Source organism: Salvelinus fontinalis, chromosome 4, assembly GCF_029448725.1.
Source record: "Salvelinus fontinalis isolate EN_2023a chromosome 4, ASM2944872v1, whole genome shotgun sequence".
Taxonomy (NCBI): domain Eukaryota; kingdom Metazoa; phylum Chordata; class Actinopteri; order Salmoniformes; family Salmonidae; genus Salvelinus; species Salvelinus fontinalis.
In genome coordinates this window covers 21,588,115-21,615,996 of record NC_074668.1, presented here as the reverse complement: position 1 = coordinate 21,615,996, position 27,882 = coordinate 21,588,115, and the positions used below count along the sequence as shown (strand labels likewise).

General features: G+C 44.9%; 1 protein-coding gene across 2 annotated transcripts in view; it reads right to left on the bottom strand.

Moving 5' to 3' along the window:
- Nucleotides 1-27,882, bottom strand: part of LOC129853332 (adhesion G-protein coupled receptor D1-like) — a 74,067-nt gene that overhangs the window by 17,761 nt on the left and 28,424 nt on the right. For both annotated transcript variants that reach the window (XM_055919256.1, XM_055919257.1), the window contains 3 exons: nt 27,029-27,170; nt 5,092-5,165; nt 883-1,006 (listed from right to left, as the gene is read on the bottom strand). In XM_055919256.1, the coding sequence (XP_055775231.1) occupies nt 883-1,006; nt 5,092-5,165; nt 27,029-27,170 (340 nt within the window). The remainder of the gene's footprint in view (nt 1-882; nt 1,007-5,091; nt 5,166-27,028; nt 27,171-27,882) is intronic.

Genomic DNA, 27,882 nt, shown 5'->3' with positions numbered 1-27,882 from the left:
TTATGCTGCAGTAGTTTATGTGTCGGGGGGCTAGGGTCAGTCTGTTATATCTGGAGTATTTCTCCTGTCTTATCCGGTGTCCTGTGTGAATTTAAGTATGTTCTCTCTAATTCTCTCTTTCTCTCTTTCTTTCTTTCTCTCTCTCGGGGGACCTGAGCCCTAGGACCATGCCTCAGGACTACCTGGCATGATGACTCCTTGTTGTCCCCAGTCCACCTGGCCGTGCTGCTGCTCCAGTTTCAACTGTTCCGCCTGCGGCTATGGAACCCTGACCTGTTCACTGTGATTACTATTATTTGACCATGCTGGTCATTTATGAACATTTGAACATCTTGGCCATGTTCTGTTATAATCTCCACCCGGCACAGCCAGAAGAGGACTGGCCACCCCTCATAGCCTGGTTCCTCTCTAGGTTTCTTCCTAGGTTTTGGCCTTTCTAGGGAGTTTTTCCTAGCCACCGTGCTTCTACACCTGCATTGCTTGCTGTGTGGGGTTTTAGGCTGGGTTTCTGTACAGCACTTTGATATATCAGCTGATGTAAGAAGGGCTATATAAATTAATTTGATTTGATGTCAAGGCCCAAAGGACCACACCTCATTATGGTAGTCCGCAGCAATGTCCTATTAAAGCACTAGTGAAACCAACATTGTTACTCTGGACCCATAAATGACCTACAGGAGAGGAATGCTGAAAACTCTAACAGAACCAGGACCTCTGGAAGGGGAGGGGGAAGTTACTGTGTGGTGAACCACAGACCCCTGTCCAAATACACTTAAATCACATACTGTGGTGCATTGATAGATAAACAAGAACAAAGAGGTGCACACACCCAGCGAGTGTCTGCATGGGACACGTTGTGGAGGAGAGGAGAGGGGATCTTACCTCCATGGGCACCACCTGCATGAGGATGGCGAAGTTGGTGAGATGATTACACAGACACACCGAGTAGGACATGTTCCCTTCGGACCGCACACAGCCCTCATTGGACCAAACACCCTCCTTTGAACTGACAGAAGATAGATAGGCAGCCAGCCAGTCAGATATAAGACGGAGACACAGGAGACAGCCAGTCAGGTAGAGGAACGGTACACAGGAGACAGCCAGTCAGGTAGAGGAAGGAGACACAGGAGACAGCCAGTCAGGTAGAGGAAGGAGACACAGGAGACAGCCAGTCAGGTAGAGGAAGGAGACACAGAAGACAGCCAGTCAGGTAGAGGATGGAGACACAGGAGACAGCCAGTCAGGTAGAGGAAGGAGACACAGAAGACAGCCAGTCAGATATAGACGGAGACACAGGAGACAGCCAGTCAGGTAGAGGAACGGTACACAGGAGACAGCCAGTCAGGTAGAGGAAGGAGACACAGAAGACAGCCAGTCAGGTAGAGGAAGGAGACACAGGAGACAGCCAGTCAGGTAGAGGAAGGAGACACAGAAGACAGCCAGTCAGGTAGAGGAAGGAGACACAGGAGACAGCCAGTCAGGTAGAGGAAGGAGACACAGGAGACAGCCAGTCAGGTAGAGGAAGGAGACACAGGAGACAGCCAGTCAGGTAGAGGAAGGAGACACAGGAGACAGCCAGTCAGGTAGAGGAAGGAGACACAGGAGACAGCCAGTCAGGTAGAGGAAGGAGACACAGGAGACAGCCAGTCAGGTAGAGGAAGGAGACACAGGAGACAGCCAGTCAGGTAGAGGAAGGAGACACAGGAGACATTCAGTCAGGTAGAGGAAGGAGACACAGGAGACATTCAGTCAGGTAGAGGATGGAGACACAGGAGACAGCCAGTCAGGTAGAGGACGGAGACACAGGAGACAACCAGTCAGGTAGAGGACGGAGACACAGGAGACAGCCAGTCAGGTAGAGGAAGGAGACACAGGAGACAGCCAGTCAGGTAGAGGATGGAGACACAGGAGACAGCCAGTCAGGTAGAGGACGGAGACACAGGAGACAACCAGTCAGGTAGAGGAACGGTACACAGGAGACAGCCAGTCAGGTAGAGGACGGAGACACAGGAGACAGCCAGTCAGGTAGAGGACGGAGACACAGGAGACAGCCAGTCAGGTAGAGGAAGGAGACACAGGAGACAGCCAGTCAGGTAGAGGAAGGAGACACAGAAGACAGACAGTCAGGTAGAGGAAGGAGACACAGGAGACAGCCAGTCAGGTAGAGGAAGGAGACACAGGAGACAGCCAGTCAGATATAAGACGGAGACACAGGAGACAGCCAGTCAGGTAGAGGAAGGAGACACAGGAGACAGCCAGTCAGGTAGAGGATGGAGACACAGGAGACAGCCAGTCAGGTAGAGGAAGGAGACACAGGAGACATTCAGTCAGGTAGAGGATGGAGACACAGGAGACATTCAGTCAGGTAGAGGAAGGAGACACAGGAGACAGCCAGTCAGGTAGAGGATGGAGACACAGAAGACAGACAGTCAGGTAGAGGAAGGAGACACAGGAGACATTCAGTCAGGTAGAGGATGGAGACACAGGAGACATTCAGTCAGGTAGAGGAAGGAGACACAGGAGACATTCAGTCAGGTAGAGGAAGGAGACACAGGAGACAGCCAGTCAGGTAGAGGATGGAGACACAGAGGACAGACAGTCAGGTAGAGGAAGGAGACACAGGAGACAGCCAGTCAGGTAGAGGAAGGAGACACAGGAGACAGCCAGTCAGGTAGAGGATGGAGACACAGGAGACAGCCAGTCAGATATAAGACGGAGACACAGGAGACAGCCAGTCAGGTAGAGGAACGGTACACAGGAGACAGCCAGTCAGGTAGAGGAAGGAGACACAGAAGACAGACAGTCAGGTAGAGGAAGGAGACACAGAAGACAGCCAGTCAGGTAGAGGAAGGAGACACAGGAGACAGCCAGTCAGGTAGAGGAAGGAGACACAGGAGACAGCCAGTCAGGTAGAGGAAGGAGACACAGGAGACAGCCAGTCAGGTAGAGGATGGAGACACAGGAGACAGCCAGTCAGATATAAGACGGAGACACAGGAGACAGCCAGTCAGGTAAAGGAACGGTACACAGGAGACAGCCAGTCAGGTAGAGGAAGGAGACACAGAAGACAGACAGTCAGGTAGAGGAAGGAGACACAGGAGACAGCCAGTCAGGTAGAGGAAGGAGACACAGAAGACAGACAGTCAGGTAGAGGAAGGAGACACAGGAGACAGCCAGTCAGGTAGAGGAAGGAGACACAGGAGACAGCCAGTCAGGTAGAGGAAGGAGACACAGGAGACAGCCAGTCAGGTAGAGGAAGGAGACACAGGAGACAGCCAGTCAGGTAGAGGAAGGAGACACAGGAGACAGCCAGTCAGGGAGAGGAAGGAGACACAGGAGACATTCAGTCAGGTAGAGGAAGGAGACACAGGAGACATTCAGTCAGGTAGAGGAAGGAGACACAGAAGACAGCCAGTCAGGTAGAGGACGGAGACACAGGAGACAGCCAGTCAGGTAGAGGAAGGAGACACAGGAGACAGCCAGTCAGGTAGAGGATGGAGACACAGGAGACAGTCAGTCAGATAGAAGACGGAGACACAGGAGACAGCCAGTCAGATAGAGAACAGAGACACAGGAGACAGCCAGTCAGATAGAGAACAGAGACACAGGAGACAGCCAGTCAGGTAGAGGATGGAGACACAGGAGACAGCCAGTCAGGTAGAGAACAGAGACACAGGAGACAGCCAGTCAGGTAGAAGACAGAGACACAGGAGACAGCCAGTCAGATAGAGGACGGAGACACAGGAGACAGCCAGTCAGGTAGAGGACGGAGACACAGGAGACAGCCAGTCAGGTAGAGGAAGGAGACACAGGAGACAGACAGTCAGGTAGAGGACGGAGACACAGAAGACAGACAGTCAGGTAGAGAACAGAGACACAGGAGACAGCCAGTCAGGTAGAGGAAGGAGACACAGGAGACAGACAGTCAGGTAGAGGACGGAGACACAGGAGACAGCCAGTCAGGTAGAGGACGGAGACACAGAAGACAGCCAGTCAGGTAGAGGACGGAGACACAGGAGACAGCCAGTCAGGTAGAGGACGGAGACACAGGAGACAGCCAGTCAGGTAGAGGACGGAGACACAGGAGACAGCCAGTCAGGTAGAGGACGGAGACACAGGAGACAGCCAGTCAGGTAGAGGACGGAGACACAGGAGATAGCCAGTCAGGTAGAGGACGGAGACACAGGAGATAGCCAGTCAGGTAGAGGACGGAGACACAGGAGACCGCCAGTCAGGTAGAGGACGGAGACACAGGAGACAGCCAGTCAGGTAGAGGACGGAGACACAGGAGACAGCCAGTCAGGTAGAGGACGGAGACACAGGAGACAGCCAGTCAGGTAGAGGACGGAGACACAGGAGACAGCCAGTCAGGTAGAGGACGGAGACACAGGAGACCGCCAGTCAGGTAGAGGACGGAGACACAGGAGACAGCCAGTCAGGTAGAGGACGGAGACACAGGAGACCGCCAGTCAGGTAGAGGACGGAGACACAGGAGACAGCCAGTCAGGTAAAGGACGGCGACACACACAGTGACATATAGACCCACAATAAGCTCGGACAGAGATGCAAGTAGGCACACAAACATGCCTGTCACCATAATAGCAATGATAAATCTACAATCCACACTCCCTAAGCCTGATTATATTCTAAGTATAAAGGTTATGTGGGAGGCCCATTAACACATATGTTTTGCTGAATTTCATTTTTAAGAGGGCTGTTAAGTATTTCAATGTTTTTTATGAAGCACAAGGGGAAGGGGAGAGTAAGCATTATGAGTCTAAATAAAACACTAACAATTCACAATGATTTATAGTTTTTACAGAAGGTTGCTGCACCCCCTTACTCAAGATATACTGTGCCAAATCTATTGATTCTATGCATCATGGCTGTAATGTATATGATTATGATTCATACTCAAGACTAGACTATATGTTTTCCTATTTATAGGACACACTATAGTAAAGCTCCTTATACATTTAGCCTTTGGCAACACAATCTTCTCCTTGGGATTCCTAATTTCCTAATATCCACATACCGTACTGTTACGTCACATTTTCATGATGATATCTTCGTGTGAATATGTAAACCAACCTGTAGTCGAGGAAGGCACAGTAGAGGAACACTTTGTTGCTCTGGTTTAAGGCTTGACCCTGCTGATCCCTGTTCTGAAAATAGAAAGCAAGGTCATCATTTCACGGTTACCGCTCTAGGCTACTTCCCAAACCTCTATTGTGAGGTACACTCTTAGAAAAAAGGGTTCTACAAGGGTTATGTGGCTGTCCCCATAGGATAACCCTTTTGGTTGCAGGTAGAACCCTTTCTCCCAATGGGCACAAACGTTGACTCAACATAATTGAATTGGAACGACGTGGAAACCAAGTTCTGCCCAGAAGGTTGGTTCCAGGTAGAATTACTTTGTGTTCCATATAAAATCCTCTGTGGAAAGGGTTGTACATGGAACCAAAGTGGTTCTACCTGGAACTAAAAGTGTTTTTTTGTGGACTTTTTGGTTCTAGATAGAAGCTTTTTTTCCCCTAAGAGCGTAGGCATGTGACATTTTGATATCCCTTTGGCATTTTTCTCATCACAATATACTGCCTCATCTTATATTTCTAAACAGAGATTAACTTGAAGAAACACAATTCCAGGTGTCCCTTGAAAAAGTGGTTATTTTATCAATGGGACAACCGGGTAAATTAAAGGTAAATAGAAAATAATTGACTTGATTGTATTAGTAGTCTGTTTGATGGCCACACTAGTGTTTGTTCACCCCCATAACCCAGAGCAACCTGTTAGGAAAATGCATGTTACTGTAATCATCATGACAGTGGTATGGAACCCTTTGGAAATGAGCAGCTCTCTCCAGCTGGCATTCCGTGACTCCAGTTGGCTTCCCCTTCATCCATAAGCTTAACAAGACCATTAGAGCTGGCTCAATGCGCTCCAAAAAAAGCAATCTCTTTTGAATTTGGAAGAATAAACCACCTATTTGCTTTTTGTTTTGTGAAATCAACTAACAATGCTCTCTCCACTCGTGCTGAGAAACCAATAAACATCTAAAGAAGACATCAGATTAACTAGCTAGAGCATAACAACGGCTCAGCCACACAGCAAAGGTGATTGTTGTATTGTGTGAGACTCCTTACTGTCTTAAAGCATTTTATTTTATTATAACTCACTTTTTCCATGTAATTCCTTAAATCAAATTTGGAGTCTCCAGAGACAGTGAGCTAATGGTTGAAGGAGTAGGAATGTGGTAATTAGGGCCTGGCCATGGTTTCAGGTTCAACTTAACACTCCGTCCAATCTTTCCTCAACACAAAGCAAAGCTTTCATAGGCTGGCGTGGTGTAACATCTACAGCAGACCCACCTCTCCTTATTCCCTGGGCCTTAATGGAGAAATTATATCAGAGTATGTTGAGATGGACCTTCTGGAAAAAGTGAGTGAGAGGGAGAGTGAAGCTGACAGTGAGGCTCGATGTCTTGTGCATGTGTCTGTTTCCTGGCCCTACCATAGGCTGTCTGCTTAATATTATGTTAGATATGGCCCAAATTCAGTGTGTTGCTCACCTAAACATTGTGCTAGGGATATTTACAGATAGGACAGTGTGTTCCATAGAGCAGCACACATGCACCCCATCAGCATGGGCAACGTCTGTCTTTGACAAGGTGCTAAAGACCCTCTGGGTGAGTTTACAGGGCATACGGGGTTTAATAACTCACTGGTTCTTTGCAGGAGTAAATAGAAGCAGATGGGAGAGTGAGGTACACCTAGGATCCATTCACAGCCCAGGAAGAGAAAGAACAATTACAGACTGCCATCAGGCATCCCTTTAACTCTGGAACATTTGTTCTCTACTATCGCTGAAACTTTGATGATGCTATTATGTTACAGAAGGGACGGGGGACTCATTTTCCACATTGAGTGAATACAGAGAGGGAAAATGTTACACACTCTGACCAGACACACGTTGAAGAACATACTGACAAAATGGACAGTCACAGATGTGAGAAGTGTTATTATTCAGCCACAATGTCTCCGTGGCGACACAGTGGGTGTTGTGACATATCCAGTGGGGCGTTTCTGAGCCCATATCGTTTCTGAGCCCATGGGGAAAGATCGAGTGATGTGAAGCTGAGAGTCTCTCCTCTGTATATAGAATGCAAGGAGAGAGAAATGTGATCTGGTGTGTGTGCCTGCCACTGCTCCCTCCCCGTCTCTCCCTGGTGCCCTGCGGCCTCCCCGTCTCTCCCTGGTGCCCTGCGGCCTCCCCGTCTCTCCCTGGTGCCCTGCGGCCTCCCCGTCTCTCCCTGGTGCCCTGCGGCCTCCCCGTCTCTCCCTGGTGCCCTGCGGCCTCCCCGTCTCTCCCTGGTGCCCTGCTCCCTCCCCGTCTCTCCCTGGTGCCCTGCTCCCTCGCCGTCTCTCCCTGATGCCCTGCGGCCTCCCCGTCTCTCCCTGGTGCCCTGCGGCCTCCCCGTCTCTCCCTGGTGCCCTGCGGCCTCCCCGTCTCTCCCTGGTGCCCTGCGGCCTCCCCGTCTCTCCCTGGTGCCCTGCGGCCTCCCCGTCTCTCCCTGGTGCCCTGCGGCCTCCCCGTCTCTCCCTGGTGCCCTGCTCCCTCCCCGTCTCTCCCTGGTGCCCTGCGGCCTCCCCGTCTCTCCCTGGTGCCCTGCGGCCTCCCCGTCTCTCCCTTGTGCCCTGCGGCCTCCCCTTCTCTCCCTGGTGCCCTGCGGCCTCCCCGTCTCTCCCTGGTGCCCTGCGGCCTCCCCGTCTCTCCCTGGTGCCCTGCGGCCTCCCCGTCTCTCCCTTGTGCCCTGCGGCCTCCCCGTCTCTCCCTGGTGCCCTGCGGCCTCCCCGTCTCTCCCTGGTGCCCTGCGGCCTCACTGTCTGCCAGGGAAGAGAGCTCCGCTTCAGCACTTTATTAACAACAGAGGGCCAGCAAAATGAGCCTTGGAAATCACTTCAAACCTCATCTGAGGAAGAGACAGAGAGCAGACGACAGAGAGAAAGACAGAGACAGAGAGACAGTAAGAGGGAAAGAAACATGGACTGAAAGGCGGATTGAGGGAAAGAGGAAGAGAATGAGAGACAGACTGCCAGAGGGAGGCAGAGAATGAGGTCATGATGACAGAGTGACCATTGAATCAGTCGTGAAGTAAGCAGTCCGTCCTTTACTGTGTCTGTCAACCCACTACATCTCAATCAATGAGAGACCAGTGCCTATCATGACATCATGACTACATGCCTATCATGTGGCAGCGTGTTGCATAACAACATTAGGGGGAGATTCGTGTTGTGCCCCGGGGATGAGTGGCATAAGCTTATCATTAACAGCTAGCACACCCGCACAAAACATATATTTTCTATTTCTCGACATACTGTAGCATTCTTACTGAGAACATTGAAAGACAGGGTGTAATGTAGGATTACTCGGAGGTGTGTGGTGTGGGACAGATGCAGTCTTCACCACTGAAAATTAGTCTAACAGCACGACTGTCTGCATCAGTGACACCATTCCACCGAAAAACATGAATTAATTTCCTTTGATGCCTTATTGTTTGATTAATCAGGAGACAGAACTATGTGTCTGGTTCCACTAAATAACATGTAGAAAGTGCAAACATATGCATATCTCCACAGAAACATTTAGTAGCTGAAATTAGCCATAAAAGGAAACACTTTATCTCTGGGACAGGCAAACAGAGGTGTAGTGAAACACTATCCAGTCCAGCAGGCCAAATGGACCACAGCATAGCAGATTAGTATCACAGTGACACATCACTGATCTGAGATCCTTTCAGACTGGGACCCACTTTAAAATGATTGGTCTAAGCTAACCCCAGCACAGTTTGGGCTTAATGAACAGGTAATGTTGCTATGAAGGTCCATGGTGACAGACACACCAACTAATTTAGAGCATGTGGAGAAACCATCTGAGCAGCACTGGACAACACAACTGGCCCAGAGCAGAGTGAGGTCATGATGTCAGGGGAAATGTAAGGCTTGCAGCTGTGGTCTGGGCTGAGCCTCCAAGGTAGACACACAAAACAACCATGTAAGTGTTGATAAGTGTGAAGGGTGTGAAGAAAAGTGAAGTTGCCATTTTATTTTGATAGGGCGGGATACCGAGATCTGGAAGTCTAACAAGACTTCAAGTTATATTGAAATATCCTTGGTTGAAAAATAGTATGGCACATTGTTGAATTTCTAGGAAGTGTCTCAAGATACTAGGAATTGTATTCTAACAAGCTTTACTTTTAGAAATGACAAGTTGCGTGAATATGGGGGAATGCTACTTAACAGTATGTGCAAAACCATCACTTTCTCTTTTGCACCAGGAAATTGAAAGGAAGTTCCATCTGAGTAACTCTGGGAAAGGGGAACAGAGCAAGGGAGAAAGAAAGTGAGGCGGGGGGAGTGAGAGAGACCCTTAATGCAAAGCTCCTGGCAAGAGAAGGATAGCAATCGCCAGACCTCCATCTGCGATTGATCAGCGAGCTGGCCCAAATGTGTAAGTCTGTGTGTGAGGGAGGGAGGGAGGGAGGGAGAGGGAGAGAGAGAGAGAAATAAATAGATAGATAGGAGAGAGACTCACCCACAGGGATTGGATTGGGTGTGTACTGAGAGTTATAAAAAGACTGGCAATAAAGACTGCTTATTATAGTAGCAGACAACTGATACCAGCTTTTCCTTACTTGTTTACAAAACATTGGGTATCAGGGTTCTTAAAGGTTTTGGTGGGTTTATTTTCCCAGTTCTTGATTCATTAATCCACAGTTATTCAGCATTCCAGCCTTACTTGGAAGCTCCTGAAAGTCTACTAGACTTGCAATCACTAGCCTGCTCTCCCCTCCAAAGAAACACTCCCTCATTCTCTCATCCCGGTTTGACATTCAGTAGATGGATAAAAATGTGATCAATTATAGTGCAAAAGCAAGATATATAAAACGAAGTCAATATGAAACAGAACATTAATTCTAGCAATTTCATTGCAGTACCTGCTAAAAGGGCCTGCTGTAGTACACTATGAATGTGTGGGTCAATACTGGGAGAGACAGCAGTCACCACCGATCCTACACTACTCCCTCTCCATTCCTCCGCTGCCCACAGTCCCTCTCATGCAGCCGCCTCTCCAACACACAGCTTTATTAGCCCGTAAACTCAAGTTCTTCTTGTCAAAACCTTTTTTCTATCATTTAAATTTTGACACTGAACAACACCGGCATTCCTCGTGAAATGACTCTTTCCATTTCTTCACCCTATACCGTCAGTGTGATGCTTGAGTGAAACGGAGAATGGGGAGAGGGATGGGGAGGGGGGGCAGGTTTTTTATGTCGGTTTTCATGTTTAACTACAGACCTCAGTGCCCCCTTTCCGCTGGTCCTCCCACGCCAGACGCCAGATGGCGTGAGAAAGCTCACAGGCCTTCAAGAGACCCGATAACACTTTCACTCCGTATCGGAGCCACTCCCCAGAACCCTATTGACTGACGTGGCGTCACCTTGGCCCGGACTGATACGGCACGGCCAGTTAGCTCTGGAAGGAAATGACCTCAGTAGATGTTTGGTGAGGGTCTGAGCGTACAGGTGCAAGTCCAGAGTCATTGGCCATCCATTCAGACCTGTTTGGCCTCCCCTGTGAACGATGCTAACAGCCATAAGACAAAGTCATTATGTATCATTCCGACTGGTGACAGCGTCAATGAATTACCTATAGTTTTAGGCATTCACAGCAATAGGGTTCATGACATTGTTTTTCTTTTTCTGCTCATAAAACAGGCGTCCTCCATGTGAGGTAAATGGTCAAAGGTGTCTACTGTTGTGTTCGAGACCTGACAGTAAGTGACTGCTGTGTTACTAATACACAAGACCTGTTGTTACCATGGCACCATGACCAGGACGGTGAAATGTGGGGGAGCTGACAGTACTATACTGCTGCTGACAAATTTCCCCTTCTGAGACTTTAAAACTTCTTATGGATGCAGGGGCAGTATTGAGTAGCTTGGATGAAAAGGTGCCCAGAGGTGCCCAGAGTAAACTGCCTGCTCCTCAGTCCCAGTTGCTAATATATGCATATTATTATTAGTGTTGGATAGAAAACACTCTGAAGTTTCTAAAACTGTTTGAATGATGTATGTGAGTAAAACATAACTCATATGGCAGGCAAAAACCTGAGAAAAAAATCCAACCAGGAAGTGGGAAATCTGAGGTTCTTAGGTTTTCAACTCATCGCCTATCGAATACACAGTGGGATATGGGTCCGTTTGCACTTCCTACTGCTTCCACTAGATGTCAACAGTCTTCAGAACCTTGTCTGATGCTTCTACTGTGAAGTGGGGCCGAAGGAGAGGGGAATGAGTAAGGTCTGCCATGAGCTGACCATGCTCTGACCATGCGCGTTCACATGAGAGGGAGCTCTGTTCCATCGCACTTCTGAAGACAATGGAATTCTCCGGTTGGAACATTATTGAAGATTAATGTTAAAAACATTCTAAAGATTGATTCAATACATCGTTTGACATGTTTCTACTGACTGTTACAGAACTTTTTGACATTTCGTCTGCTTTTAATTAACGCGCTTCGTGACGTTGGATTTGTTTATCAAACGCGCTAACAAAAGTAGCTATTTGGACATAAATGATGGACATTACCGAACAAAACTAACATTTCTTGTGGAAGTGGGAGTCCTGGGAGTGCATTCCGACGAAGATCAGCAAAGGTAAGTGAAGATTTATAATGTTATTTATGACTTTTGTTGACTCCACAATTTGACGGGTAACTGTAATGGCTTCCTTTTGTGGCTGAACGCTGTTCTTAGATTATTGAATATTGTGCTTTTGCCGTAAAACTTTTTTGAAATCTGACACAGCGGTTGCATTAAGAACAAGTTTATCTTTAATTCTCTGTAAAACATGTATCTTTCATCAAAGTTTATGATGAGTATTTCTGTTATTTCTCTGCAATTTCTCCGGATATTTTGGAGGCATTTCTGAACATGGCGCCAATGTAAACTGAGGTTTTTGGATATAAATATTTACTTTATCGAACAAAACTTATATGTATTGTGTAACATGAAGTCCTATGAGTGTCATCTGATGAAGATCATCAAAGGTTAGTGATTAATTCTATCTCTATTTCCGCTTTTTGTGACTCCTGTCTTTGGCTGGAAAAATGGCAGTGTTTTTCTGTGATTTTGCAGTGACCTAACATAATCGTTTGTGGTGCTTTTGCTGTAAAGCCTTTTTGAAATCTTGAGGAATTTTAATTATGACATTTCTGTTGTTTGAATTTGGCGCCCTGCACTTTCACTGGCTGTTGTCATATCGATCCCGTTAACGGGATTGCAGCCCTAAGAAGTTTTTAATCAGACTAGATGTCTCTCTCTCTCCTCTTGCTGGCTAAAACCGTTGGGAAAGCAGAAGGGTCAATCACAAATAATTTAGCTACCCCTGAGCAGTGGAGGCACGCCACGGGATGCCATTTTTGGAGTGGAGTAAAGAGACAGTAAAGAGCGGAGTGAACAATGACGGGAAAGGTCTTCCACATACTGTTTTAGCAGTTTCCCTCTCTCCTAGTTTGGAAGGTGAAGTATCCACCAGCTCCCAAAGACATAAAAATTCCAAAAATAGTCAGTCACTTTTGGGCTGAATCTATCCTCAGGCTCACAACAGACCAGTAATAGCCTATTTACCTCTTTTCTGGTTATGGTTACAGACAAAAAGTGATGTGTGAGGTATGCAACTTCTAAATATACAGTGCATTTGGAAAGTATTCAGACCCCTTTACTTTTTCCACATTTTGTTACGTTACAGCCTTATTCTAAAATGGATGAAATGTTTTTTTCCCCTCACCAATCTACACACAATACCACATAATGACAAAGCAAAAAAAAGAAAAAATACATTTACATAAGTATTCAGACCCTTTGCTCAGTACTTTGTTGAAGCACCTTTGGCAGTGATTACAGCCTCGAGTCTTCTTCGGTATGATGCTACAAGCTTGGCACACATACATTTGGGGATTTTCTCCCATTCTTCTCTGCAGAACCTCTCAAGCTCTGTCAGGTTGGATGGGGAGTGCTAAGTACCAGGCAGCTGCACAGCTTTTTTCAGGTCTGTCCATATTACCGCCACACCAGCGGTCTCGAGTCATGAAGTCAATCAAATTCCACATGACCGTTTAGTCACGATAATTAGGCTTCTCCAAGCTCTGATGCTGCTGATGGTCATTAGTAGTCTACCAAACTTGCTAACTGCCTGGTACTCCGCACTCTATTTTCCCTCTAATCACTCTGCCATCAATGCAAATGTGATCAAAAGTCGAATCAAACACTTCAAGAGAGCCCATGAGCTCATGTTGCGCAACATTTATATAGGCTATGCAATTGCGCAAAAAAACTGAGTGATGGCCTCTATTAAAAAGAGGAGGATCGCATCAGCTTTCTATAGGCTAAGCCTACTATATTTATTTCTCAACTTTCCTAATATTAAGGAACTATTAAGCACAACGCTTATCTTTACAACACGACTATAGCCTACCTGGCTGGCATGAAAATGAACCACGGGAAAAGCGTCCTCCATTCACTATTTAAGGGCATAGACAACATGTTTTTTTCCTCTGCTCCTGTTTCGAGACAGGTGCATGATAATAGTCCATTCGAAATCAAAATCAATTTCACAGATATATTATTTAGTATATGTAAAGACAAGATAAAATCAAGAATAGTCTAATGGGTGACAATATTAGCCTATCACTTGTGAATGATATATTATAACTTGTGAATGATGCCCTGCATAAGGCAAGAAACAATGCCTGTTTTTTGCAACATTTTCTAATCATTGTCGCACACCTCATGTAGCCTAGCCCATAAGCCTATATGTTTTGATAAGGCGCTCGCCACAACTAAAGTGGCCAAATATCTTCTTTAAATTAAGCACATTAATCTGCTTTACAATATCTTCAATATGCGCCTCGGAATTGGATAAGGACACGCGCAGTTGCGTCTATGTCTGTCTTCACTTGTAGCCTGTGAGAAAGACCCGATCCGGTGATGGAGTGCCATGTGAGTGAGAGGTGCTTTCGGAGCACGTAGCACTCTAGGAGAAGGGCCGCAAAAGGCATGGATTTTTTTAGGGTGCATTACGGCAACACAAAGGGGATGCCACCGGGAAATTCAAGGCATTATCAAGTGCCTCTTGTGAATGAGAAACTGATTAAGTGTTTACAGCCTGTGCAAAAAACAAAGCAGCGCTCATGCCTTTTAAGCAACTTTTTTCAAATCATCATTAGAGTCACATCATGCTGTCACACCCGGATCTGTTTCACCTGTCTTTGTGCTTGTCTCCACCCCCTTCCAGGTGTCACCCATCTGCCTCATTATCCCCTGTGTATTTATACCTGTGCTCTCTGTTTGTCTGTTGCCAGTTCGTCTTGTCAGGTCTTACCAGCGTGCTTTCCCGTCTTCCTGTTTCGCAAGTTCTGTTTCCTAGTTTTTCCCGGTTCTGACCATTCTGCCTGCCCTGACCCTGAGCCTGCCTGCCTGACTCTGACCTGATCACGAACCTCTGCCTGTCCTCGACCTGCCTATTGCCTGCCCTGTGTTTGTATTAAATTATATGAGAACTGTACAATCACAACTCAGGATATGACCCAGATGCGGATAGTACAGTTCTCAGATATTTTTATATAAACAAGGGGTAGGTCGAGAACCTGACAAGACAAACTTGCAACAGACAAACAGAGAACACAGGTACAAATACACATGGGATAATGGGGCAGATGGGAGACACCTGGAGGGGGGTGGAGACAAGCACAAAGACAGGTGAAACAGATCAGGGTGTGACACATGCAGCCTTAGAATGTATTAAAAATCACAACATATAGCCCAACGTTTGTAGAACAACTAAAGTTACATTAATAACTCTAAATTAAGCATATAGGAGTACCTATATCTTTGTTAACCGCCCAACACAGAATAGCCGCATGTTTGCACTCCCTCAAATCGTTTGGAGAAAATATCCTTTCTATTTAATTCAGCTTTGTTCAATTGTAATCTTCATACTATAAAATAATGCCATGGAATTCTAAGAAAAAACGCTTTTTTATTGCGGTTTTGGAGCAGTGGCTTCTTCCTCGCTGAGCGGCCTTTCAGGTTATGTTGATATAGGACTCGTTTTACTGTGGATAGAGATACTTTTGTACCTATTTCCTCCAGCATCTTCACAGGGTCCTTTGCTGTTGTCCTGGGATTGATTTGCACATTTCGCACCTTAGTACGTTCATCTCTGGGAGACAGAACGCGTCTCCTTCCTGAGTGGTATGACGGCGGCGTGGTCCCATGTGTTTATACTTGCGTACTATTGTGCAGATTAACGTGGTACCTTCAGGCTTTTGAATTCCTCCCAAGGATGAACCAGACTTGTGGAGGTCTACACATTTTATTTCTGAGGTCTTGGCTGATTTCTCTTGATTTTCCCATGATGTCAAGCAAAGAGGCACTGAGTTTGAAGGTAGGCCTTGAAACACATCCACAGGTGCACCTGCAATTGACTCAAATGATGTCAATTAGCCTACCAGAAGCTTCTAAAGCCATGACATGATTTTCTGGAATTTTCCAAGCTGTTGAAAGACACAGTCAACTTAGTGTATGTAAACTTCTGAAACACTGGAATCGTGATACAGTGAATTATAAGTGAAATAATCTGTCTTAAATAAGCATGCCCCATTAAAAATGTAGAACCAGGAACAGATATAGCCCTTGGTTCACTCCAGACCTGACTGCCCTTGACCAGCACAAAAACATCCTGTGGCGTACTGCATTAGAATCGAATTACCCCGCGATATGCAACTTTTCAAGGATGTTAGGAACCAATATACACAGGCAGTTACGAAAGCAAAGTCTAGCTTTTTCAAACGTAAATTTGCATCCTGCAGCACACACTCCAAAAAGTTCTGGGACACTGTAAAGTCCATGGAGAACAAGAGCACCTCCTCCCAGCTGCCCACTGCACTGAGGCTAGGAAACACTGTCACCACCGATAAATCCACGATAATTGAGAATTTCCATAAGCATTTCTCTACGGTTGGCCATGCTTTCCACCTGGCCACCCCTACCCCGGTTAACAGCCCTGCACCTCCCTACAGAACTTGTCCAAGCCTCCCCCATTTCTCCTTCACCCAAATCCAGATAGCTGATGTTCTGAAAGAGCTGCAAAATCTGGACCCATACAAATCAACTGGACTAGACAATCTGGATCCTCTCTTTCTAAAATAGTCAGCCGAAATTGTTGCAACCCCTATTACTAGCCTGTTCAACCTCTCTTTTGTATCATCTGAGATCCCTAAAGATTGGAAAGCTGCCGCGGTCATCCCCATCTTCAAAGGGGGAGACACTCTGAACCCAAACTGCTACAGACCTATATCTATCCTACCCTGCCTTTCTAAGGTCTTCAAAATCCAAGTTAACAAACAGATCACCGGCCATTTCGAATACCACCATACCCTCTCCGCTATGCAATCTGGTTTCCGAGCTGGTCATTGGTGCACCTCAGCCACACTCAAGGTCCTAAACAATATCATAACCTCCATCGATAAGAGACAATACTGTGCAGCTGTATTCATAGTTAATCCAAGATGGCGTAGCAGTGCATACGTGGTTTGTTGTCCTCTCGTTTACTTTGTATTTTTTGTATATATTCCAATTTATTTTTCAATCTCTTTTTCCATTTTAAAATTAAATATACTTTCCGGTAACACACCTCACTCAATGTGACACGGATCCGCTATTTATTTAGACCCTATAGCCAAAACTTTCTATGTTAGTGTTGGCGGCACTGGGTCACAGATCTAAGTAAGACATTTCTAAGTAAGTATCTAACAGTAAGACCTAAAAGTAAAACTGGTTGAAAAACAGTAGCCGGAAAACATAATATAGAAGGCAAAATAAAGTAAAGTAAGTTACGTTAGTCTAGGACTAACGGGAGTAAGTGAGATTAAGTATGATAACAGTAGAGCACACACACAGATTGTGAGATTTAAGTATAATAACAGATTATAGAAACACACACATAGATTGTGAGAATTGGAGCTAATATTGAGACCTAAACGATAACTGGGCAATAATATATTAGGCGGAAAATGTCAAATAGAAGGTGAAATATAATAATAAAAATGATAAGAAAGTAGGTCAGGGACATCATTTGTATGAATATAGATCGCATATCGAAATACATTTTGGAGGGGATAGTCGAGATCTACCGGAGGCTGATTATTCCAAACAGGAGGAAGGAGGTTACAGCCATAGAAAGTGAGTAATTGAGTAAGTACACACATAGATTGTGAGAATAAGCATAACAGTAATTGAATAAACATGATGGGTAAATCCTCAAAGGAGGTCCCGGAATTAACCGGGGACGAGAGGTATATGCGGTCTGAGGATAAGAGGAATGTGTATTATGGTCCGAAATGGAGAAAGAAATACGAGTTTATGGGGCGTCTAGATGTGGACAAGCTGGAGGTTATAATAAAACCGATGCATGAAACCTGTGGTAATAACACCCAGAGACAACAAGCAGAAGGTTTGGATACAGCCAGGGTGTGGCTGTCAGAGGCACGGAAAAGAGGAGAAGGTAATCATAAAAGGGCAAGCGAAAAGAAGGAAGAGCCAAGTAGGATTAGAGAGAGAGAGCAAAGTATTCAGGAAGAAACAATGAAAGATAGATTGAGAACAAGGAAAAGAGAGAGAGAGAAACATATGAACACGAACAGAGAGAGCAAGCCATAGCCAGGGAGAGGAAAGAAGGGCCAGAACCAAGAGAGTCTAACCTTAAAAAGCGATTAGCACCGTAAAATAAGCCAGGGCTGAGGGAGGTTCAATCAGATTGTGAGGAGGATCAGTGTCCTCTTATAGAGCTTCCTAATCCTAGGGCAGGCGAAGCTGATCAATCGGATACCTTACAAGTGTATCGACCCTGGACTCAGAGAGATGTAGCAAGAGCAGTTGAGGGAATAGTACATTCAAAAACAGGAATAGAAGGGTTTAGGAGAGATATGGAGGGACTGACCGAGAGTTTTAAACTAAATACAGGAGAATTGGAAAGGGCTGTTCGACAGATAGTGGGGAAAGACTGGGCAGAAGTGAGGGGAACCTGGGTTCCAGGGCAAGGAGGAGAACCCATTTCACCATGGGCAGGAGATGGGGATTATGCAGACAAATTGACACAGCTCTGTAATAATCTTAGGGACTATTACCATAGACATGCAGACTTTTCAAATATACATGAGTGTAAACAAGGGGATGGGGAAACTGTTAGCCAGTATTTAGAGAGACTGAGAGACGTGTTCAATGCTAATAGTGGACTGGTAGATCCTAGACAGGGAGACGACGGACCTTACCACCAACAGTTAAAAATAGCCTTCTTGAGTGGTATGAAGCCTGACATTTTCCAAATCATAAAAGAGACTCTGATAGGGTGGGGAACAGCCACATTGGCCGAAGTAAAGAGGTATGCTATACACCCTGAGCATAATGGCAAAGAAAAGAAAAGTAAGAAAGAGCAGACATGAGCAGAATATTTGATCGCCACTCTTGGGGAAATTGCAGGAAAGAGCAGGAAAGATTTGAAAAAGAAAGGGGGAAACAGGGAGAGTAGAAAGTGGATAGAACCCGAGGACAGAAAGTGCTACCACTGCCATAAAACAGGCCACATGGCAGAGGATTGCAAGGCCCCACCAAGGAACAGTAGACAGAGACAGTTCAGGGATAGACAGAAGAGGGAACGTAGGCGAATGATGAGGAAGAACAGGCATTACTAGATGAGGGGAATGACAGTGGGGATTCAGAGGACACAGACTGTGAGGTATTGAATTGGCAACCATTGACCTAGCATTACAACAGGATCAGACGATAGAAAATGTTTCAATTGTGATGAGACAGGACATTTCGCCCGGGAGTGTAAGGCTCCCTGTAAACATTGTGAGCGAGTAGGACACAACCACCGAAATTGCAAACATAAGGGGAAGGACAGGCATGACAATCAAGAGAGAAATAGAGAGGCAGAGACATCGAGAGCGAGAGTAAGGAGAATCATCGCTGGAGAAATGCTTGGACCTTTAAATTAAGGCTATTTTCTGGAAATTGTCTCGGTAATATGTGCCTGATTTTACGACTATAGACAATTATAAATAGGGTTATTTGCAAGGAGTCTTCATCATTTCAATAGCTTTGGTGGTCCAGTGGTAAAACTTTTGCCTACCACGCAAGAGATCCGGGTTCGTATCCCAGCCTATGCACCAATTGACTAAAATCTGGGTTTCTGATTGTAATTCAACTATTGATATGTTTTGCCTAGAAAAATACGGTTGTTAGTGTTTGTTTAAGATATAAACTGAACGTTTTAACGTGGACATGTACTGGCTTAAGCAGGGGGACACGTCTGGCACTGCAGGATTTGAGTCCCTGGCGGCGTAGTGTGTTACTGATGGTAGGCTTTGTTACTTTGGCCCCAGCTCTCTGCAGGTCATTCACTAGGTCCCCCCGTGTGGTTCTGGGATTTTTGCTCACCGTTCTTGTGATCATTTTGACCCCACGGGGTGAGATCTTGCGTGGAGCCCCAGATCGAGGGAGATTATCAGTGGTCTTGTATGCTTCCATTTCCTAATAATTGCTCCCACAGTTGATAACTTCAAACCAAGCTGCTTACCTATTGCAGATTCAGTCTTCCCAGCCTGGTGCAGGTCTACAATTTTGTTTCTGGTGTCCTTTGACAGCTCTTTGGTCTTGGCCATAGTGGAGTTTGGAGTGTGACTGTTTGAGGTTGTGGACAGGTGTCTTTTATACTGATAACAAGTTCAAACAGGTGCCATTAATACAGGTAACGAGTGAAGGACAGAGGAGCCTCTTAAAGAAGAAGTTACAGGTCTGTGAGAGACAGAAATCTTGCTTGTTTGTAGGTGACCAAATACTTATTTTCCACCATAATTTGCAAATAAATTCATTACAAATCCTACAATGTGATTTTCTGGATTTTTTTTTCTCATTTTGTCTGTCATAGTTGAACCTATGATGAAAATTACAGGCCTCTCTCATCTTTTTAAGTGGGAGAACTTGCACAATTGGTGGCTGTGTCACGTTCCTGACCTGTTTTCCTTTTTCTTGTATTTATTTAGTTGGTCAGGGCGTGAGTTGGGTGGGTTTGTCTATGTTTGATTTTCTATGTTGGGATGTTTGTGTTCGGCCGGGTATGATTCTCAATCAGAGACAGCTGTCAATCGTTGTCCCTGATTGAGAATCATACTTAGGCAGCCTGGGTTTCACGTATGTTTTGTGGGTGTTTGTCTTCCGTGTAGTCGTTGTGCCACACGGGTCTGTTTGTCGGTTTGATTTTCTATTCGTTATCTTGCTTCATATAGTGTTCAGTTCAATGCTAATAAATTATGGACACTAACCACTCCGCGTATTGGTCCGATCCTTCTCGCCTCTCCTCGTCCGAGGAGGAGGAATATGAAAGCCGTAACAGGCTGACTAAATACTTTTTTTCCCCACTGTAGAAGTTGAAGATATACTAGCAGAACACATGAGAAGACTGTTTGTTAACCAAACCCGTATGTCCAAGATTTTGTGTCCAACAGGTGAATTACAGAAGAAGGTGTGGATCCAGTCCCTGAGGAGAATAGACGGGAAGCAGCCCCGTTGGGAAGGCCCATACCAGGTTCTGTTAAACCACCACCTTTGCCATTAGAATAGCTGAGAGAGTCACTTGGGTCCTCGTTACCCACTGCAAAAGGTTATGTACACATACCAAGCGCTGCTGCTCACACACAGAGTTAGGAGAATAACTGAGTACCAACAGGATCCGGGGATCACCTCCTTAACAAAGATTCCCTATACTGACCGTTCATTACTGTGTGTGCTCCTAGAGGTATGAGTATGGGGTGGTACCTAGCAGACCGACTAAGGGCAGGAGAGGGTTGGCGGGTTTTGGGAAGAGTAAGGACTCTGAGCTGCATCATAGTCTTGGTAACCTTTCTGATACATCCAGATCCACCACCTTCTGGTACTAATTATATGACGCCATTGTCATTGATAAAAAGTAAAAGATAAACTATATAATACAGTGATGAGTGACTTACAGAATAAGGAGTCAAAGAAGATCAAGATGTAGGATTTAAGGTAAACATTAAACAATTCCCTAAGAAAGCAAACAACTTTACAGGGATTGGGTTGGTACTCGGCCAACCCACCTCGGTTCACTTTAACTCCTGATGAGTACCAGTGTTGTAGATACAAGAATGGCACCGAGAACTTAGATGATTTTAATGGCTGAAAGGTAATCGTTAATGTGATTCACTTAGGTTTGGAAGTACAGGAGAAAATTCTTAACCTCACAGCACCTATAACTGATGTAGGGTGGGCTTGTACCAGCAAAGGACGCATACGATAGACACTACCAAAAGGGTGGTTAGGAACTTGCGCCCCGGGGTTATTGGTCCAACCAGTTCGAGATAGTCATCAGAGGCCAGTTATAGGAGGCTAAAGTAGGTACAGGAGGAGTTTTGACCAGGATGGGAGTTTAGATGGATGCTATTGGCATCCTCAGGGAAGTTACAGATGAATCAAATAGGTGAAGGCTTTACCACTACATTATTTTGGTGGTTGACAAATAAAAATGTGGATTGGATTAATGTCATCTATTATAATCAACAGAGATTCATGAATGATACTGGGGATGCAGTAAAGGGGTTCTCAGACCAATTATCCGCCACCTCCCTCATGACCTGGTAAAATAGACTGACTCTCGATAGGTTATTGGCAGAAAAGGGCAGGGTATGTAGAATGATAGGGGTTCATTGCTGTACGTTTATTTTTTAAATAACACAGCTCCAGACGGATAAGTGACCAAGGCCCTGGCAGGTTTTACCACATTAGCTCATGAGTTAGCAGAGAACTCTGGGGTGGATACTTCCCTGATAGGGTGGTTCGATAGCATGTTTGGGAAATGGACAAATATTGTAAGTACTGTATTGTGGGCTGCTTTCACCTGTATGAGTGTGTTGGTTTTGTATGGATGTTGTTTGATTCCGTGTATGCGAGGTCTCATTTCCAGGACTCTGGAGAGATCAATGACGTAACAGATGGTGAGATACGGACCGATTCCGAGCTCCAACCAGTGGGAGGACGAATACAGATCTCCTGGCCTAGGAGATGGCTCTGTTTCTTTTAACCACGAGGAGCCAATGTTAGATGAGACTATCTTCAATGTTTAGATCAAACTGTTCTTTTCATGAAGATTATGATGAAAATCCTAACAGGAAGAGTTATAATTGGATATAGGCCTAGAACAGTCATTGATGAGTATCGAATGTAAATACAGGTATTGGTTTGGTTTATTCTTGTATAACATTTATGTTTCCATATAGTGTTTGATATATCAGTGTGTATTATTTAGTCATTAAGGGTGGATTGATAAAATAATTTAGATGTTTAAAGATAAGGATTAAATAATTCTACCCTGATACCTAACTATTAGGGATTATAGTTTATGTAGCATGTATAAGGAATAATTAAAGTATTAAACGTAAGTCCAACTAGGCTCAGAAAAAACCTGTAAGGGAGAGAAATGTGTGTGCCTAAGAAAATACCGAGAACAATTAAACTGTGTTTGAACCGACCTGGCTTGAACTCTGAGAAACTTATGATAGGACAGGGAGTACTTCTCAAGGTTTCCCTAATCTCTGGGGAATGGAACTGTCGGCTGGGTAGTGATACACAGTGGTAAGAACTCTGGAGAAGGATACAACTCACCTACTGTTTGTGTGTATGTATGTGCGTAGGATACCTACTGTTTGTGTGGAAGTATGTGCGGAGCAAGTATAAAATGGATGTCTTTGTATAATGGACTTCAGAACGTTCTCTGAATAAACTGTACTAACCTTTTGCATAAGATGAGTCTTTGCCTAATTATTATTAAACCCATGGTCTTACAAACCTCTGGGATTGGTCAAAGCTATTGATTGTTAGTTATTATCATTGGGACTGAAAATTCTCTTGACACTTTTTCAAACGGAAATTTGCATCCTGTAGCTCTAACTCCCAAAAGTTTTGGGACACTGTAAAGTCCACGGAGAACAAGAGCACCTCCTCCCAGCTGCCCACTGCACTGAGGTTAGGCGACACGGTCCCCACCGATAAATCCATGATAATCGAAAATTTCAATAAGCATTTCTCTACGGCTGGCCATGCTTTCCTCCTGGCTACCACTACCCCGGCCAACAGCTCCGCACCCCTCGCAGCTACTTGCCCAAGCCTCCCCAGCTTCTCCTTCACCCAAATCCAGATCGCAGATGTTCTGAAAGAGCTGCAAAACCCGGACCCGTACAAATCAGCTGGGCTAGACAATCTGGACCCTCTCTTCCTAAAATTATCCGCCGCCATTGTTGCAACCCCTATTACCAGTCTTTCATTTCGTCCGAGATCCCTAAAGATTGGAAAGCTGCCGCAGTCATCCCCCTCTTTAAACGGGGTGACACTCTAGACCCAAACTGTTACAGACCTATATCCATCCCGCCCTTCCTTTCTAAAGTCTTTGAAAGCCAAGTTAATAAACAGATAACTGACCATTTCGAAGCCCACCGTACCTTCTCCGCTGTGCAATCCCGTTTCCGAGCTGGTCACGGGTGCACCTCAGCCACGCTCAAGGTACTAAACGATATCATAACCGCCATCGATAAAAGACAGTACTGTGCAGCCATCTTCATCGACCTGGCCAAGGCTTCGACTCTGTCAATCACCGTATTCTTATCGGCAGACTCAATAGTCTTGGTTTCTCAAATGACTGCCTCGCCTGGTTCACCAACTACTTCGCAGATAGTGTTCAGTGTGTAAAATCGGAGGGCCTGTTGTCCGGACCTCTGGCAGTCTCTATGGGGGTACCACAGGGTTCAATTCTCGGGCCGACTCTTTTCTCTGTATATATCAACGATGTCGCTCTTGCTGTGGGTGATTCCCTGATCCACCTCTATGCAGACGACACCATTCTGTATACACCTGGCCCTTCTTTGGACACTGTGTTAACTAACCTCCAAACAACCTTCAATGCCATACCACACTCCTTCCGTGGCCTCCAACACATCTTAAACGCTAGCAAAACCAAATGCATGCTTTTCAACCGATCGCTGCCCGCACCCGCCAGCCCGACTAGCATCACTACTCTGGACGGTTCTAACCTAGAATACGTGGACAACTACAAATACGTAGGTGTCTGGCTAAACTGTAAACTCTCCTTCCAGACTCATATCAAACATCTCCAATCCAAAATCAAATCTAGAATCGGCTTCCTATTTCGCAACAAAGCATCCTTCATTCATGCTGCCAAATATAGTAAAACTGACTATCGTAAAACTGACTATCCTACCGATCCTTGACTTCGGCACTCTACTCAGCAAATTGGATGCAGTCTATCACAGTGCCATCCGTTTTGTCACCAAAGCCCCATATACTACCCACCACTGCGACCTGTATGCTCTCGTTGGCTGGCCCTCGCTTCATATTCATCGCCAAACTCACTGGCTCAAGGTCTATAAGTCTTTGCTAGGTAAAGCCCCGCCTTATCTCAGCTCACTGGTCACCATAGCAGCACCCACCCGTAGCACGCACTCCAGCAGGTATATTTCACTGGTCACCCTCAACGCCAATTCCTCCTTTGGTCGCCTTTCCTTACAGTTCTCTGCTGCCAATGATTGGAACAAACTGCAAAAATCACTGAAGCTGGAGACTCATATCTCCCTCACTTACTTTAAGCACCAGGTGTCAGAGCAGCTCACAGATCACTGCACCTGTACATAGCCCATCTGTAAATAGCCCATCCAACTACCACATCCCCATACTGTTATTTATTTATTTTTGCTCCTTTGCACCCCATTATCTCTACTTGCACATTCATCTTATGCACATCTATCACTCCAGTCTCTATCACTCCAGTGTTTAATAGCTAAATTGTAATTATTTCACCACTATGGCCTATTTATTGCCTTACCTCCCTTATCTTACCTCATTTGCACACATTGTATATATACTTTTTTTTCTCTATTGTGTTATTGACTGTATGTTGTGTTTATTCAATGTGTAACTCTGTGTTGTTGTTTATGTTGCACTGCTTTGCTTTATCTTGGCCAGGTCGCAGTTGTAAATGAGAACTTGTTCTCAACTGGCCTACCTGGTTAAATAAAAAATAAAAGTCTGTAAACAATTTTTGGAAAAATGACTTATCATGCACAAAGTAGATGTCCTAACCGACTTGCCAAAACTAAAGTTTGTTAACAAGAAATTTGTGGAGTGGTTGAACAACGAGTTTCAATGACTCCAACCTAGTGGAGTGGTTCAATGACTCCAAATTTGTGGAGTGGTTGAAAAACGAGTTTCAATGACTCCAACCTAGGTGTATGGAAACTTCCGACTTCAACTGTATGTAAATAAGGTATTTTCAAAAATGTCTAAAAACCTGTTTTCACTTTGTCATTAATGGGCATTGCGTGTAGATTGATAATGACATTTTTTTTATTTAATACATTTTAGAAAAAGGCTGTAACGTAACAAAATTTGGAAAAAGTCAAGGGGGCGAAACACTTTCCGTATGCACTGTAAGTCTCAGATACTCTTATGTTAGGTGTTGACACCAAGTTAAAAACCCAAATCACATACTGTGCGGTAATTCGTCATAAAACTGATGAAAGCAGCAGTGGTGCATATTTGTTGTCACAGGAATTGAGGTCCAAACTATTCCCGACACAAGACCAATGTTGATTGGGGGGGATTTCTGTGAAAACCATTGATTTATCACTACTTTATTTTGGCACCATAACAATGAGCACTAAGGCAGGCCCAGTGACTGTAAATAGAAACACCTTGAATCAAGATGAAAGAGCACTGGAACACATCTCCAGCACTTCATAAGAGAAAGAAATTCTCCCTTCTCCCGTAGTGTCTGCTAAAACAAACACAGTAATCATGTCACAGGAACGTGGCCAGATCACTGCAGCATAAACATTTATTTCCAGGGGGAAAATGGAGGCAAACAACACCCATTGCCATGGTTTCACAAACCCGCTTGGTTTTCATTTGTGCTCTTAAGAAAGGCGGAAGAGAAAAAAACACCTTTGATGGCGATTCACTAGCAAGTGAATATTTTCTACTGAGCAGCTCACATGGCTGGAGAAGCACATTCTCTCCAAGTGTAATGGACGGCTGCTTATGTTAGCTGTTGATGGAAAACTATCACATCTCATTTTTGGTAAAAAATATTGGATGATATCTTGTGAGGTCATTTGGTCCTTATGCAACAATTGAATGTTTATGGAAAATGTTTTTTTGAATAAGATGGATGGGATGACTCGATCATTCTTACTCTGTCTGTGTGTTGAAGAAGAGTGTTCTATGGATGGACTTTAGAGCTCTCCATTGCATTTCTGCATTTAGAGGGCTAACAATTGCCATACACGTCTTCTAAGTTAACTTTCATTATGGGTTTCAAATGCATTTCCCATGGAAAGCTGGCAACACTTTCTCCACTAAATCCCTGCCACAAAGCAAAAAGGCAAAAAATATGTTATTCATGAACTCAAATTATCGTTCCTTTAAAAGTACCCAAAGCCTACAGTTCAAATGTCTAGAATCACTTTTGTTTCAATAAAGAGGTTGGGACAAATGAAAACCCAAATATATTTCCTTTTACAATCCTGTTTCCACAAGAAACACAGATCCTTTCACATACTGTGAGAGAAAACAGCTGTGAATAGTCTAAAAATCACACCCGTATTCCTTCTGATAAGGTAAGAATACTACCCCCAACAACTGTGTTGCTTATTTCAGGAAAACTATTGCTAAGCAGTTTTTCAGCACAATTTCAAGTCTTTCACTAAGACAGCGATGAAAGGTTTCTTATGGCCAGTAAAATGGTAATCCATTGACATAGCTTGGTAATTCAATACACTGGAGTAATCCTACGTGATGTATTTGTGTTGGTGAAGTTCTCTTACCAGGATGTGTGTGAGGACGATCTTGATGAGCGGAGACCCAGACAGGTTGACGGACAGGGCAGGCGATGGCTCCACCTTCAGTGAGATGAGGAAACTGGCCACCTGGATCTTATGGTCTTTGAAATCAGCTGCCTCGTTGATCCTGAGAGAGAGAGAGAGAGATGATACAGAATGTCACTCAAACACCAATAAGAGCTCTGCTGGGGTGTTCTATCTACACAGTAGTGTCACAGAGTGCTCAGAACAGTAGCATGGGAGTGGGACTGATACATCTGTCAACGTCATCAATCACAGTGAAAACACAGCATCTCAACAGGAGCTTTTCTAGGTCAATGTAAGTGACGATAGGTTGTAGAGGCAACACCCCCATATCATTGTGCAGACGGACATTCTCACCCACTGGGGAGTGAAACACAACCATTATGAACTAACCTCACCATCAATTGTAAAAGAAACGTGTTTATCATTATTTATCCGCTTTACTGAGAAACTCGTTTAGAACAAAGTATATTGTTATATATTGTTGCAGAAGGAGATTGTGCCTTAAAACTTATACATATTACATTTAGAGCTGGATTCTGAAGAGGCAGTCAAAGTTACTGAGGGCCACAATATAGTCAGTCCAACTTATTGAGCATAAAAGACACAATTATGCCATTGATGAAGTCTGCCAGTTACTACATGTTTTCAAGAAAACAAGATTGTTTAGTACTATACCACTTAATTACTTTAATCAAATTCCAAGTCATGCAAAGAATAAATGTCACAGCATTATCGAAATACGCATCCCCTATTGATGGGGAAAGAAGTATGGAGTCGAGTTCCTGTATGAAGTTAATGGCAGGGTGTATCAA